Source organism: Parasteatoda tepidariorum, chromosome 7 (assembly GCF_043381705.1).
Source record: "Parasteatoda tepidariorum isolate YZ-2023 chromosome 7, CAS_Ptep_4.0, whole genome shotgun sequence".
NCBI classification, from domain to species: Eukaryota; Metazoa; Arthropoda; class Arachnida; order Araneae; family Theridiidae; genus Parasteatoda; species Parasteatoda tepidariorum.
The window spans coordinates 87,927,607-87,940,489 of NC_092210.1; the positions used below are offsets into that span (position 1 = coordinate 87,927,607).

Sequence of the window (12,883 nt, forward strand, 5' to 3'; positions counted from 1 at the left end):
TATATATATATATATACTCAACTTTATATAATTATTGTGAATTAACATATTTTTTTGAAAAGTTTTGATCTAGACAATGCAATTGGACAAAGCATTTTTGTTTATTAAAAAACTAAAAATTCTTATATTTAGAACAGTAATGTTTTTACGTTTAAATTAGTCAAACCTACATCATACATTTCAAACGATTTGTTCTAAGTTCTAAATAAAATGTATGAATATTTGAATATTTATGTTAACAATCAGCTCATTTAAAAAAATTTAAAATAGTTTAAAAAAATGACAATCGAAAAGTGATTTACTTGATTTTGAAGTTCCGACGGAGAGTTTTCCTGTAGCCAGCATAACATCTTTGAAATTCAAAGCCGAATAGTAAATGTGCACAAGTTTACTATCTTTCATCTCGGCGTATTTAACGTGAGATTCAATCCATTCGAAAGAAGATAAATCTCCATACTTCATACAATTCACATAACTATGTTCCACTGTCTTACGCTGCTTCTCTGTAAGTAATAACACTTATAAACATAACATTTAAACATATTTCGATATCATTAAACACTGTGATGCATTTGTTGCGAGATTTTAGCAGCCTCTATACCGCACTTCTCTCAATGGGTGACTGGTAGGGGATATGAAAAGCCTGAATATTCTAGTTCGGCTTGTTGTTCTGCTTTATGATAGGCACTTGTTTCATGGATTATTAAATCGTCGATAGTTTGATCAAGACTGCATCTGCTGAGATTCTGCATGGCAATGCCAACTTAACTTTCACAGAAATCTCCTTAAGTGAAAGGATAGAACTGAATGCTCTTTGGAGAGTTTCACTTGATCATCGTTGGTACTTTGGAAAAAGATCTCGATGGTGTCATCAGCTCAATATTTCGAGGAAAAGTCAAACGGTTCTCTCACGTTTTTTTTTTTTTTTTTNACCTTTTTTTTTTTTTTTTTGAGTGGCGCACTCTTACTTTTCAACAGGGAGAGACGCTTTCTGGAGTGTCATTGATGCAAGACTGATCAGACCTCTCTTAACCTTATAACCTTACTCTTAAGTGCTCAGGTTTTACTGTTTACTGATTTTAAGGGATCCGTATTCGGTTCCAGACTTTTTAGAGGTTTTTGGTTTTAAGGAGATGGTGTAGCTAGGCTACATCATCTGGGATTAGAAACAGCAACAGAATTTTACCATTATCGTTATTATACAACTAAAAATATGCATGTTCCTTTAATATTAATTCACTTCTGTTTCTGCAGAGAATGTTCAGCATCGTGCGAGGCGAAAACAAACTTCCAACTTTTACTTCTGGAAATGTAAACAATAACCGTTGTTGTCTGAAGTAATTTATAGTATCTAATCTTGGTGTAAGTATTCTCATTTATTTGAGTTAAGATTTTACTACACGCTTCAAAGTGTGCATGAACGGTCGATTTGGGATTAACTTGAAGTAATGCACAGTTTGTAGAGTTTGCTTTTTAAACAAATTCGGATAATTAACACACAACAGTTTTTAGAGTGCGAATTTTTTTTCTATAAATATATAATACTTTGATTGTAAAAGAGATGTTAATTTTTCAAATATGCTACAGAAAGAAGAACAGAAAATTACTCACGATTTCCCAAAAGGACATGTTTAAATGATCCCCAAGATCCATCACGCCAGATATTCATAGTTAAATATCTAGCCAAAAGACCTTTATATAGTGCATGATCAAAACTGAAGGCAGGAGGTTTTTTTTCTCCACTCTTCGGTGAGATGAATATACATCTAATAATAATGATAAAAGTAAATGAAAAAAAATAAAACATAATTTAACACAGCACTTAAATATTTCATTGATTGATATAATTCTGAAGAAATGCAAGCGCAAAAAATTTATGTTTTAACTACTGTCTGTCTAACTAAAAAAACTGCTATCGATACCAGGCCTTGGACTATCTGCTGCTATGGAAACAAGAAAAAGCTCATTTCAGAAAGGGAAGCTTTTGATAAAATTCTGAACAGCCCTATTCAAAATCTTTTCAACATGTATAACGCAACCCTATTTGAAATAGTTTAACCACGTAACTACAGTCATTGACTAAAGCCATCAATACAGACACAATCATCACTACAGACAGCATGCAAGTGGAATTCTTTAGTTTAAAGTCGAAAGCTAGGTGACTGATTTACTCTTTATTCTTTCTTGTCTTAGTGACGAAGAATCTACTCTAATGTAGAGTGGCCGTGGTGGCTCAGAGGATAGAGCGTTCGCCTTCCAATGAGGTGAGCCGGGTTCGAATCCTAGGGATGGCTGGTGGGTACGAATTCCGCATATGGCCTGCACTGTGCCGCGTATTATGTATCTTTTACATTTTTACTATAATCAATTCAATATTTCTGCCCAGTTTTCTTTAAACGATTAACTATTAAAAAAGACAATAATTGTTTTTTTTCTTCATTTTTTGAAACTTTTACTGTGTTGCTGTGATTACTTTATCCTTAAACAATTAAAAACTCAAAAAAAGTATTGCACTTTTTAAAAAAAAAATTTTTTTCCTTTTTAAGTAAGTTTACATAATTTTTAAGCTGTCGAGGCTATAAAAAAGTGTTTTAACTTTAAGCATGTTTTAAATAATTTTGAATACTCTAAATATAGTACAGAATAAAAAAAGTAATGTTTTTACGCACTTAACTCTCTCTCCTCCAGGTTCTTGTTTTAAGCAATTTACCATTCCGACAATACCATTAACAGGAGTATCTTCAGCCACTAGCCACAGTAATTCCGTTTCACTAGCAGCCAATGACTTCTTTACATCATCTACCCATCTGTATTTGTTATCCTCAGTCACTTTTATTACTTTGTAGGAAGGGTGAAGTCCCGGTGCTCGAAGTAAGTACACAGCAGTGCTGAAAGTGTCGAATATTTTGCTTACCACCAACAGGTTGTTGTCCTGAAAAACTTTTTCAGTTGTCAAGCGTGTGTGAATTGGAATATCTTCTCCGTACAATTTCAACAACAGATTTTCAACGGGTAAGTGCTTTTCTTTCACATAAAATAGAACAAATCCTTCAGGTTTCACGATGGATGCCAACGATTGAACACAACTTTGCAACTCTTTCAGAGAACCACCTAGGAATGAGCCTATTACGACGTCTTGGTCTTTTTCTTTTGCATAATTAGATAAGGCATCCAAAGATTGGGACTGTATGTTGTTAGCGCTCAGTTCATTTACATCCACTTCAACGCTTTCTGAATGGATAAGGATACTGCTCCTGAACTTCATGTGAGAATACTTCTGCATGAGTTCGATGATTCTTGGCAGCACCACTGCGAATCCTGAGCTATTCACCTCCAAGGCATTTAACTTTCTAAATGTATTTTCAGTTAAAATCTCCATCATTATTCGCAGGGGATATTCCGCTGCCATAATGGTATTCAAAAGATCTCGACTAGCTTCTTTGCGGAATTGAATTAGAAGTTCTTTTTTCTTGTCTTTCAAGTCAAAAGAGTTTCCGGCTATGTCTTCGAGACACCTCAACAAACCATTTTGTTCCGGTGCAGACAATCTACAATTTTCGAAGCAGAAATCATGGTTAGATCCGATGTTAAATTTGTAGGATCGAACATCAGTCTTCTGTTTTATTCCAATGTCATCGATTAAACTGTTGCAGGCCCACATGTATTTCAAGAGTTTTGATTCCAAATCCTTATCTGGGGTGAAATCACTGATGTATGGAACAAATTTGTATTCTTCGAGAGTTGGTTGATCGTCCTTCAGACGATGTGGTGCTGGATCAGTTTGCAAGTTTACGATTTCAATGCCTGCTGAACGGCATATTTTAGTATCAGGGTTATAATTCACTGGTATTTCTGAAATGGAAAAATGAATATTTTTATTTATATGTTTTTAATTAAATGCAACAGTTAGTCATGAAAATTATTTACCATATTGGCGATTTTCATTATTTTGATAAATGTGATGAACAACTATGATCCCAAGAAATACGGTGTTAATGAATTTTTAAACTTTCAGTAAACTTATAACTAAAGCCCGGATTTTGATGACCTAAAAAATCTCAACTAATGCCCTTAAAAAGTGCAAAATGCCCTTAAAAGGTGCAAAAAATGCCCTTAAAAATGCTCTAAAAATGCGAAAGTTGCGCTAAAAATGCCTTATGAAATGAAAAAAATAAAGTAAAAATATTGAACTAAAACAATGTTTTTACTCTTTAAAATTAGTATGAGTCATTTCAAAAAATATAAAGCAATGCAATACTTGTTCTACGTTCATTAAAGCTTGAAAACTATGTTTTATATCCTAAAATAACAAAAAAAAGGAAAATATATTGACTCCAAAACATTTTCATTTTGTATAGAAACTTAAATGAATATAACAACTTCCATCTCATAATATTACCAAATATCAGAATTATATTGGATTATTACATGTTTTTTTTGATATTTTGAAATGTAAACGAGCGTCTCTTGTCTGAAAGTAAATTTTTATACCTGGAGAAGCTTCTTCAACGTCTGATGTTATTGGTGAGCACCTGAAAAAGACTGTCTCACTTACCGTCAATTCTTCGTCAATTTGAAAAGATGTTGCTTCACCTGTTAATAAGCTAGAGATTTTCTTCATTGTTTAGAAGCCAGTGTAATAATAAAAATTGATAAAAAATAATAAAAATTGGAAGAAATAAACAAAAAGCTTAAAAAATGTTTTAAAATGCAAAATACGCCCCAAAAATTAAAGAAAAATGCACTATAAATCTAAAAAAATGCTCTAAAGGGCAAAAAAATGTCCAAAAATGCAAAAAATGCAAAAAAATGCAAATGTCATCAAAATCCGGGCCTTACTTATAGCTAACAAAATAAAATGAAACTTTTTCTTTTCAGTAAAAAGAAAGGCATTAGCAACATGGAGATATTCGGTAAGGTATTTAATAAAAATAAATTGCATAGAATTTCAATTTTACAGGAAAAAAAATGTATTATAAACACTGTTAATGGAATAAAACTATTAAAAGGACAGCATTTTATAAAAGAACAGAAATGTAACTCGCTTTAAATATAACGGAAGGAAATATGTCGACTCAAACAGTTCGCTGAATGTGTAATGCTGGTTGGAGGTACCAATAAATGGTGAAGGATCGAAATCTATATTCCTTTAATGGCAAGGAAATAAAAATTTCCTTAACTTGACTAGAAATTTCGTTCAACTAAATTCATAGTTGATACTAAACCTAGTTATAATTTATCATTTCAATGTAATATAATTTATAAATCAAAATGATAATCTGGGTAAAAAGAATTATACTCTTAATTTTCTTTCTACTCCATATCTTTGTCATGTTTTCATTTAGGTTGAAGGTGCAAATGAATGTAGAAAGACAGAAATTATTTTACAATGCAACATAAATGGGAGAGAAATGATTCAAAGAAAATTATGCAATTCTTACTGATTTCGAAGTCTTCCCTGTTTTCATCAACATTTTTACATAAAACTCTGGGGTCAATTTTGAAGGACAAAGCACCAGTGGGTAATTGGAAATCTCCCTTGTTGTTTATTAAGCCAAAGAAAAGCAGTAAGGCGTCCAAAAATGGTATCCAACGATCTTCCCATTTGAGAAGACCCTGTGTACCTGAAAAAAATTGAATGAACCAATTATGCTATAAAGTAACATTATTTAATTACTTTTTATACTTTTTCTTATTTAAATCTCATTCATTCTTGAATTTTCACTCAATTTATATGATGTCAACTTATTCAGATCCAAAATTTAGAAAAAAGTGTTTCATTGTGAAAAGTAAACTCATTAAGACGAGATTTTAGTCTAATTTATTTTAAAATAAATATTTTTTAATGATTGAAGAATATTTTTAAAAAAGTGTACTATGTCCTTTTATTACGTTTTACTCAATAAGCGATACAAACTGTAAATATTACATTTCGAATTGAAGAGATTTAAAATAAACGATTTAATTTTGTTTTCTTTCTATCCATTTTTTAATGGATATTAGCTTTGTTTTTCATCTATTTCGATACAATCCTGATAATTTCTTTCCAGATATGTTCAAATTTTGGTTTGCGATTAAAATATTATTTCTGTTACTTTATGAATTCTTCAACCGTCCTCCAATTATCCAACTACATTCCCAGCTTCAAAAGTAATTATTTTATTCGTTTACCTCTATAGTATTAAAGCCAGTGGCTGCGGGTTCGAATCCTGCTCTGGGCATGGATGTTTCTTTCTCTCTCTTTGTGTTGTTCTATGTCCTTTCTCCTTTGTGTGTGTGATTGTGTGAATGTGTCCCGCCCTATAAACGGGTTTGTGGTTGTGTGACGTGGGTAACGAGAAGAGGGTAGCAGTTCTGGCACTTTCTGAGGCCAATGGACAATAGTTCCAAGTGCCCGCCATTAAAAAAAAAGTTTATTTATTAAAGTTTCTTGAGTGCAAGCATTTTAAGCCTACTTCTTTTGGACCAGGTCATCTAGTTCAAATACATTTTAGTGAAAGAATATAGAGTGAATATGTTAAAAAGTGTCCTTGCTTTTTCAAACTGTGCCATTTAGGAAACAGAAGTTGAATCTCGTGTCTATGCTAAATATCGAATTAAAATCATAATACAAATTAAGACTTTAGCCGAGAATTTCGTCGAGATAAACAAACTAACTTAACATCTATCTGGTTATGTCAACTCCTGCAAGTGATACAAAAATCACACTAGAGTACTAACTGGTAATCACGAGATTAGCTGGCAGTGAGGTTGAAGTTAGTGAGAACGAGTCATCATCTCGTGCTTCGAATTTAGGAGTTAGAACACTCAATCTCCTAAATTTTATTTTCTGAGTAACTACTATTGTTAATTCCAAGATTTCACTAAATTCTTTGAGGCCTTCTGGTGTTGCCGTGGATCGCCACCAAGCCTACCTATTTGAATCCTCTTTTTCTTTTGCTGAGAGGTCACGTACTCGCACTTAGAATCTACAGTATTCTCCGGATGACCCCTAACAGGGGCGAAACGAGGTTAAGCTTTGATCATCTCGTGCTTGCCAGAAAACACGAAATAGATCTATAAACTAATTTTGAAGCATCTCCAAAAAGAAAAAAATTATTTCAAGAATTTTTATATCAATCTCTAAAAGATCTAACTGTATTTTTTCACGCTTTTTAAACCTTTTACTTTTTAATTAAAAAAAAATTTATAAAAAAATGTTACGAAGGAATTCTGAAAATTTCTGAAAAATACAGGTTTATAAAGTAGGCCGAGTCAAACTTACGTCAGAATTCATTTTGTTTGGAATGCTTTACATATTAAATCATATTTATGTCAGAAAAGTAAAGTATTTCCAAACAGTTATTTGTAGAGACTAATGAATGATAATGGCAATAAGATCAGGCTAACAAACGCGTTTTAAAAGGGAAGTTAAGTCTTCAGAACAAGTTTAAGAAATGTTCTCGAAAAACTTGCTGACCTTTTATAGAAAATGAAAAAAGAGATTTCTGAAAAAAATATGACGATAAATTTGAGCGGGGATGTTTTGTAAATTATGTAAAATACTCTAAAAAGTAGAGTTTAGATATTTACCATCCAAGTTAATCTCGGAAAGTGCTTGAAAAGCTTGTTTGTACTCGTAGCCAACCATTTTCAGTTCATTGTATATTTCTGATGCATCCACGGCATCAGTACTGCTCTCATAAGTTGGCTCTGGCTCCAAGAAAGTAGCATTTTTCCACTCATAAACTCTACCACTGGCCACTAATTGATTGCTTTCAACTATTTCAAAGTTACCACTATCATTGAGGACGTTGAAAGAGAATTTTACCATACCTGCAAAATTTAAATCATTATTTTTGATTACACCAATGCGCATTATAGAATTAAACCAAAACCTAAGATTCAAAAAAATTTAAAATTTACAGCCGTTTATGTTTGATTACTTCAATAAATATCATAAAATTTATTCAAAAATTGACTGTAAGACTAAATACTTGTAATCTTCAATATTATTATTAATAGTGAATATTACACAAATCGCCATTTAAGAGGTTTTGAGATTTACTCGCATATTTTTTGCTTTGAGGAGATAAGGAAAAAAAAAACAGTGAAAATTTAGACAATTCATAAAGATTTCAATTTGGAAATGAATAAATGTGTCAATTTGTAACAGCTTTTCTGAATGTTATAAAAATCATATTAAACTTGAGCTGGTTAAAATAATATATCTACCATACATTCTTGATATATTTAGTTTTGAATTGATTTATGTATTTATTATGAACTAAGACATTATAAAAATACGTTAAAAACGGAGGTTTTTTTTTAAATTGTCGGAGGTATGAAGAGATCAAATTCGTTAAAAAAAAAAGATCTTTGAAAAATGCCCAACTTTATCCTAAGCTATTGTTTTTAAATTTCATTGACTTTATTTTGTACATAAAAGAGGCTATAAGAAGGCTACTTAGAAAATAGGTTATTTATAAGACATAATTAGAATTTTTAAGTAATTTATGGCTAATACCTTAGGTAAAAACAGCAATTAATTCAGTTAATTTTTTTATTTCATTCGCTATAAAATATAAAACAATTTGATTAATTAAGCAAATATCCAAAATACATATAAGTATTCCATCTATACATAGACATATATGTAGGGAACATTTATGAAAATTTACAAGTATGCAGGACTAACAGATAGAATGGAAGAAATGTAGAAGGGATAACCCTTAATAGAAAGTTCGATGATTTAGTTCATCGGAATTTCAGGATGCTTACTTTGCTGAGTAATAACTGTTGCTCGGTGTATTTTGAAGTTTTCTATAATTACTGGCATTTCATTAAAATTCTTTTGGAGCTTTGAGGCCAACATGTCCCAAGCAAGGTATACATATCCAGTAGCCGGAAAGAGTGCTCTTCCATCGATGAAATGGTCCATCAGGTAGCTGTCTTCTTTGTCTAGAGCGAATATGTGATTGGATGTTCCTGCTGATCGAGACCATTTAGGAACATCAAACGACATAGAGTAGTTCCATCGAATCAAATCTGATATCAATGGAACCCCTCGAGGAACTGGGAATTGAACTGGAGGGTATAAGTTCTCAACCTTTGGATCCATTCCTTCTTGATACATTCTAAGCAAATAAGGGGAATTTTTAAAAAAAATTATCAAATAATTCAAACACTTATTTAGTAAAATTTGTTAAAAAATGTGAATAAAATTAAATTGAAGATCTAGTAGCTCCAATTGTACTGAATGCTGTTAAATGAAATTTCAAATCTATTATGTGTAGACCAAAAAAAAAATTCCATAAAAAAATACTTTGGCACTTTCCAACAGGTAACATTGTTACTAAGTCAACTACTATACAGGATTATTCATAATTACCTCCAGGGTTTCGAAGCGTTATAGTAAAAACACGAAGACGAATATGGCAGAAAAGAACATATGAAATTATTCCGAAAGTATTCAAGTTTTAATTTAAGCAGTTGCCGGTAGATGGCAGTTACCTGTACCACTGAAGTCAGTTGTAGTATACATATGGTTGTAGTAAACAGAGGGAATTATGAATAACCCTGTTACAAGTTAAGAAAAAATCATTATCCCTATGGAGATAAAGTTTGTAGATAAATGTACGCCAAATGGATGCCAGGCTCTCAGCGCGAACGTATATCAACATCGCCAACTCTTGAAATGATTTTGCACAGTCTTCTATTTGCTTGCTTTTTAAAATTATGTGAAATGGGGAAAATAAAATTTATTGAATAATCAATTAACAAGTTATAAGAATTAATAAAAATNCTAAATGGATGCCAAGCTCCAAACGCGAACGTATATCAACATCGCCAACTTTTGAAATGATTTTGTACAGTCTCCTATTTGCTTGCTTTCTAAAATTATGTGAAATGGGGAAAATAAAATTTATTGAATAATCAATTAACAAGTTATAAGAATTAATAAAAATGATTAAAAATCGTAACAACTATGCGTCTTTCTATTTGCATTTAAAGAAACTGATGATATACTAATAAATATTGTTCCTTGCTGACGATTTTCTTCTACATAAAAACAAAAGTTAAAATTCCTTATCTCGCATTTGATTTGTTAAGGGCATGTCAGTATAAGACGCGCCATTTCTAGTGGACCAATCAAACCCAATGTTCTGGAAACGTCATATAGCTGTTTCTTTTTCGAAAACGAATGTTCTCCTTATTTATCGAAATATAAGTCAAGGATTCCAGTAAGACTACGAAACTCTAACATTTTTTTTAAATAATTCTGTGATAGAGATCATAAAATATAGAGTGAATTAAATTTCCTTCCGACGTGTTTAACTTTTAAAAGCTTTTAAATTGTTTTAAAATATATTTGTTTGATTTGATAACGAAATAAAGCAGAACTACACGCAGTCACGTGTGATCACTTTAATCCTATACCGCAATGGTCCTTCTTAACTTGAAACGGAGTATAGTTCAGAAATTGAAAAATACTGGAAAATTTTAATCGTTTACACATCTGTGTGCTCCATGTGCATGCTATGTGGCGCAACAATAACCTTAAGGCATACTACCAGCACGTTACCAACGCATAATTGTATATTTATTTAACAATTCAGCCTCATCGGTTCATTTTTCTGTCCTCGATTACATGCTTCTCAAGATGAAGCTTCATTCAAATCCATTGAGTACACTATTAGAAATTTCGGGGCATGATTTGAACCTTAATGGTCCAATTTTATGCGACCTTAATACGGTGGTAATTTAAACCCTTTTTAAACTTGATTTCGCAATACCATTGTTCTACTTAAATTGAAGCATGGTAAAATTTCAAAGCACCAATATTTTGGTTCAATGTTTAACCAATTTTTCCAAAAGTGTAGAATCAAAAGCTAAGAGTATCTAAGTACAATCAGCTTTATTTTAATTTCTCAGTTTGAGTACAAGTTCCAATTACAAAGTAATCAAGTGAAGATTTCAAACTTCACTCTAAATCTTGTAAAGTAGCTAAAACTAAACTACTGACATTAACAACACTAACAAAACAAAAAAAGTCAAAGTTTTGAATTACTACTGGAATATTAAACTATTTGGAATATTGAATGTAACATTGATCAAAAGAAGGAAAATACCACGTGAACTTATTTTAAATGTTATAAACCTTGCACGGTGTTTTAAGACTTGAAAATCAACAAGCTTTTAATCTATGTCTGTTTTGTTCTTTAAGAGCATATTGCTATTACTACAACCATATATCGAGCCCTAGGATCGACACTAAAGCAGAATACAACTCAAAATGCTTAAAATTCGTTGTATTAACGTACAAAATAATAATATCATAGAGCCTTTCTTATTGTTTGAATGAAGAGTGCCTTAAGTTGAATGAAATCTTTGCCCGGTAAGTAGTAAAAACGTTTGATATGATTAAATTTAATACGACATAAAAGTTAAAGCATGTTTATTTGGGAAAAGGTCTTAGTTTTTAATAGTTTTTTTTATGAATTTATAAACAAATTAGAAGTATTTCTTTGATCACAAGGTATTCTTTTAAAATAAAATATAAATTGAAATAACAAAACTTACTTCCCGATTGCTTCAAAGAAGAATTTCACGTTATCTGGATTATTGCGCTTCATCAGACCGATGTAACTGCATTCCGAACCCGTACCTCGTTTCATGATGGATTGCAACAGATGATGAGGTCCTATTTCAATTATGATCGCATCTGATGGTATTTTACTCATGGCATCACGGAATCGAACCGGTGATATCAAGTTATGAGTGAAATATTCCACTCCAGCATACTTGCATTCATCTGTTCCCCATTCATTCTCCGGATAGGAACTACTAATCCATTTGGATGACCTTTCTTTAGGATTCGTGAAGACCTAATTTGATTTAAGAAAATTTATTTGCAGGTTTAGCACATTCTTCCAGACTTTGATTCATCTTATTCACATACTTAATAATTAAGTAAATTGCAGAGACAGTTTTAATAGTCAGATACTGGAATGAAAGGTCGACCTATTTGTTTTAGAAAAAGGTTGAGGGAAGGTTTCAAAGGTTGAACGTTGAGCATTAAAAATGAACGTCTATCATTTTAAATAACCACCAATTTGGTTATCGCTTGAACGCGTTTTATCCTAGCGGATTCCCATCATGTCCCAAAATCACCTTTTATCTCATGAATTTTTTCACAACGAAAGGTTTTTAATGAGGAACAATTGGTAGTTACTGGTTACCGAGTCCTATAGAATGTCTGCACGATGACTGTTTCATAGAATTCTAACGCCCTTGTTCAGCAATATTATTTTCCATTGTTTGAAACACCTGTCTGCGTTTTATTAGTGTTTTGCACTGTTAGTAGTATGTGTTTTACTCCTGCTGGAACAACAGTATTTCTGGTTCTTGCATAAAACAGATACTAGCTTTCTCTGGCTCTCAAAGATTCTGCTTCAACGACGAGAAAAACAATATATTCAACGTTTTAGCAAGTACGTAAAAAGGAGCCAGTTGTATACATGCATACAAACACTGCCACAGTATATACAAAAATGTACAGCCAGTTCGGCAATTATGCTAATATACACACCGAAGAGCCATTCCATATGGCCACCCTCCATCTATAACAATGGGCTCGCCCAGGTTTTCATGGTTTCTCGCCCAGGAACAATGTTTTCATGGGGTCACATTAGAACCCATAATCCTCATAGAACAATCCCTGACGTCTGTAAGCTGCTACTTGAGCATAGTTGCAGACCAGGTTCACCCATTCATGGCAACAGTTTTTCCTGCGGGGGATGGTGTTTACCAACAGGATAATGCACCATGTCATAAGGGTTGAATCGTCGAGGAACATTCCAGTGACTTTAAAGTCATGTCTTGGCCCCCAAATTCACCTGAC

The 12,883-nt window shown here is 32.2% G+C and overlaps 1 protein-coding gene across 1 annotated transcript in view; it reads right to left on the reverse strand.

Annotated features, from left to right (window-relative positions):
- Nucleotides 1–12,883, reverse strand: part of LOC107454900 (fatty acid synthase) — a 70,939-nt gene that overhangs the window by 24,666 nt on the left and 33,390 nt on the right. The window contains exons 12-18 of the mRNA XM_043042920.2: nt 11,563–11,867; nt 8,761–9,116; nt 7,573–7,815; nt 5,442–5,624; nt 2,670–3,852; nt 1,612–1,766; nt 303–503 (exon numbers count right to left, since the gene is read on the reverse strand). Coding sequence (XP_042898854.1) covers nt 303–503; nt 1,612–1,766; nt 2,670–3,852; nt 5,442–5,624; nt 7,573–7,815; nt 8,761–9,116; nt 11,563–11,867 — 2,626 coding nt within the window. The remainder of the gene's footprint in view (nt 1–302; nt 504–1,611; nt 1,767–2,669; nt 3,853–5,441; nt 5,625–7,572; nt 7,816–8,760; nt 9,117–11,562; nt 11,868–12,883) is intronic.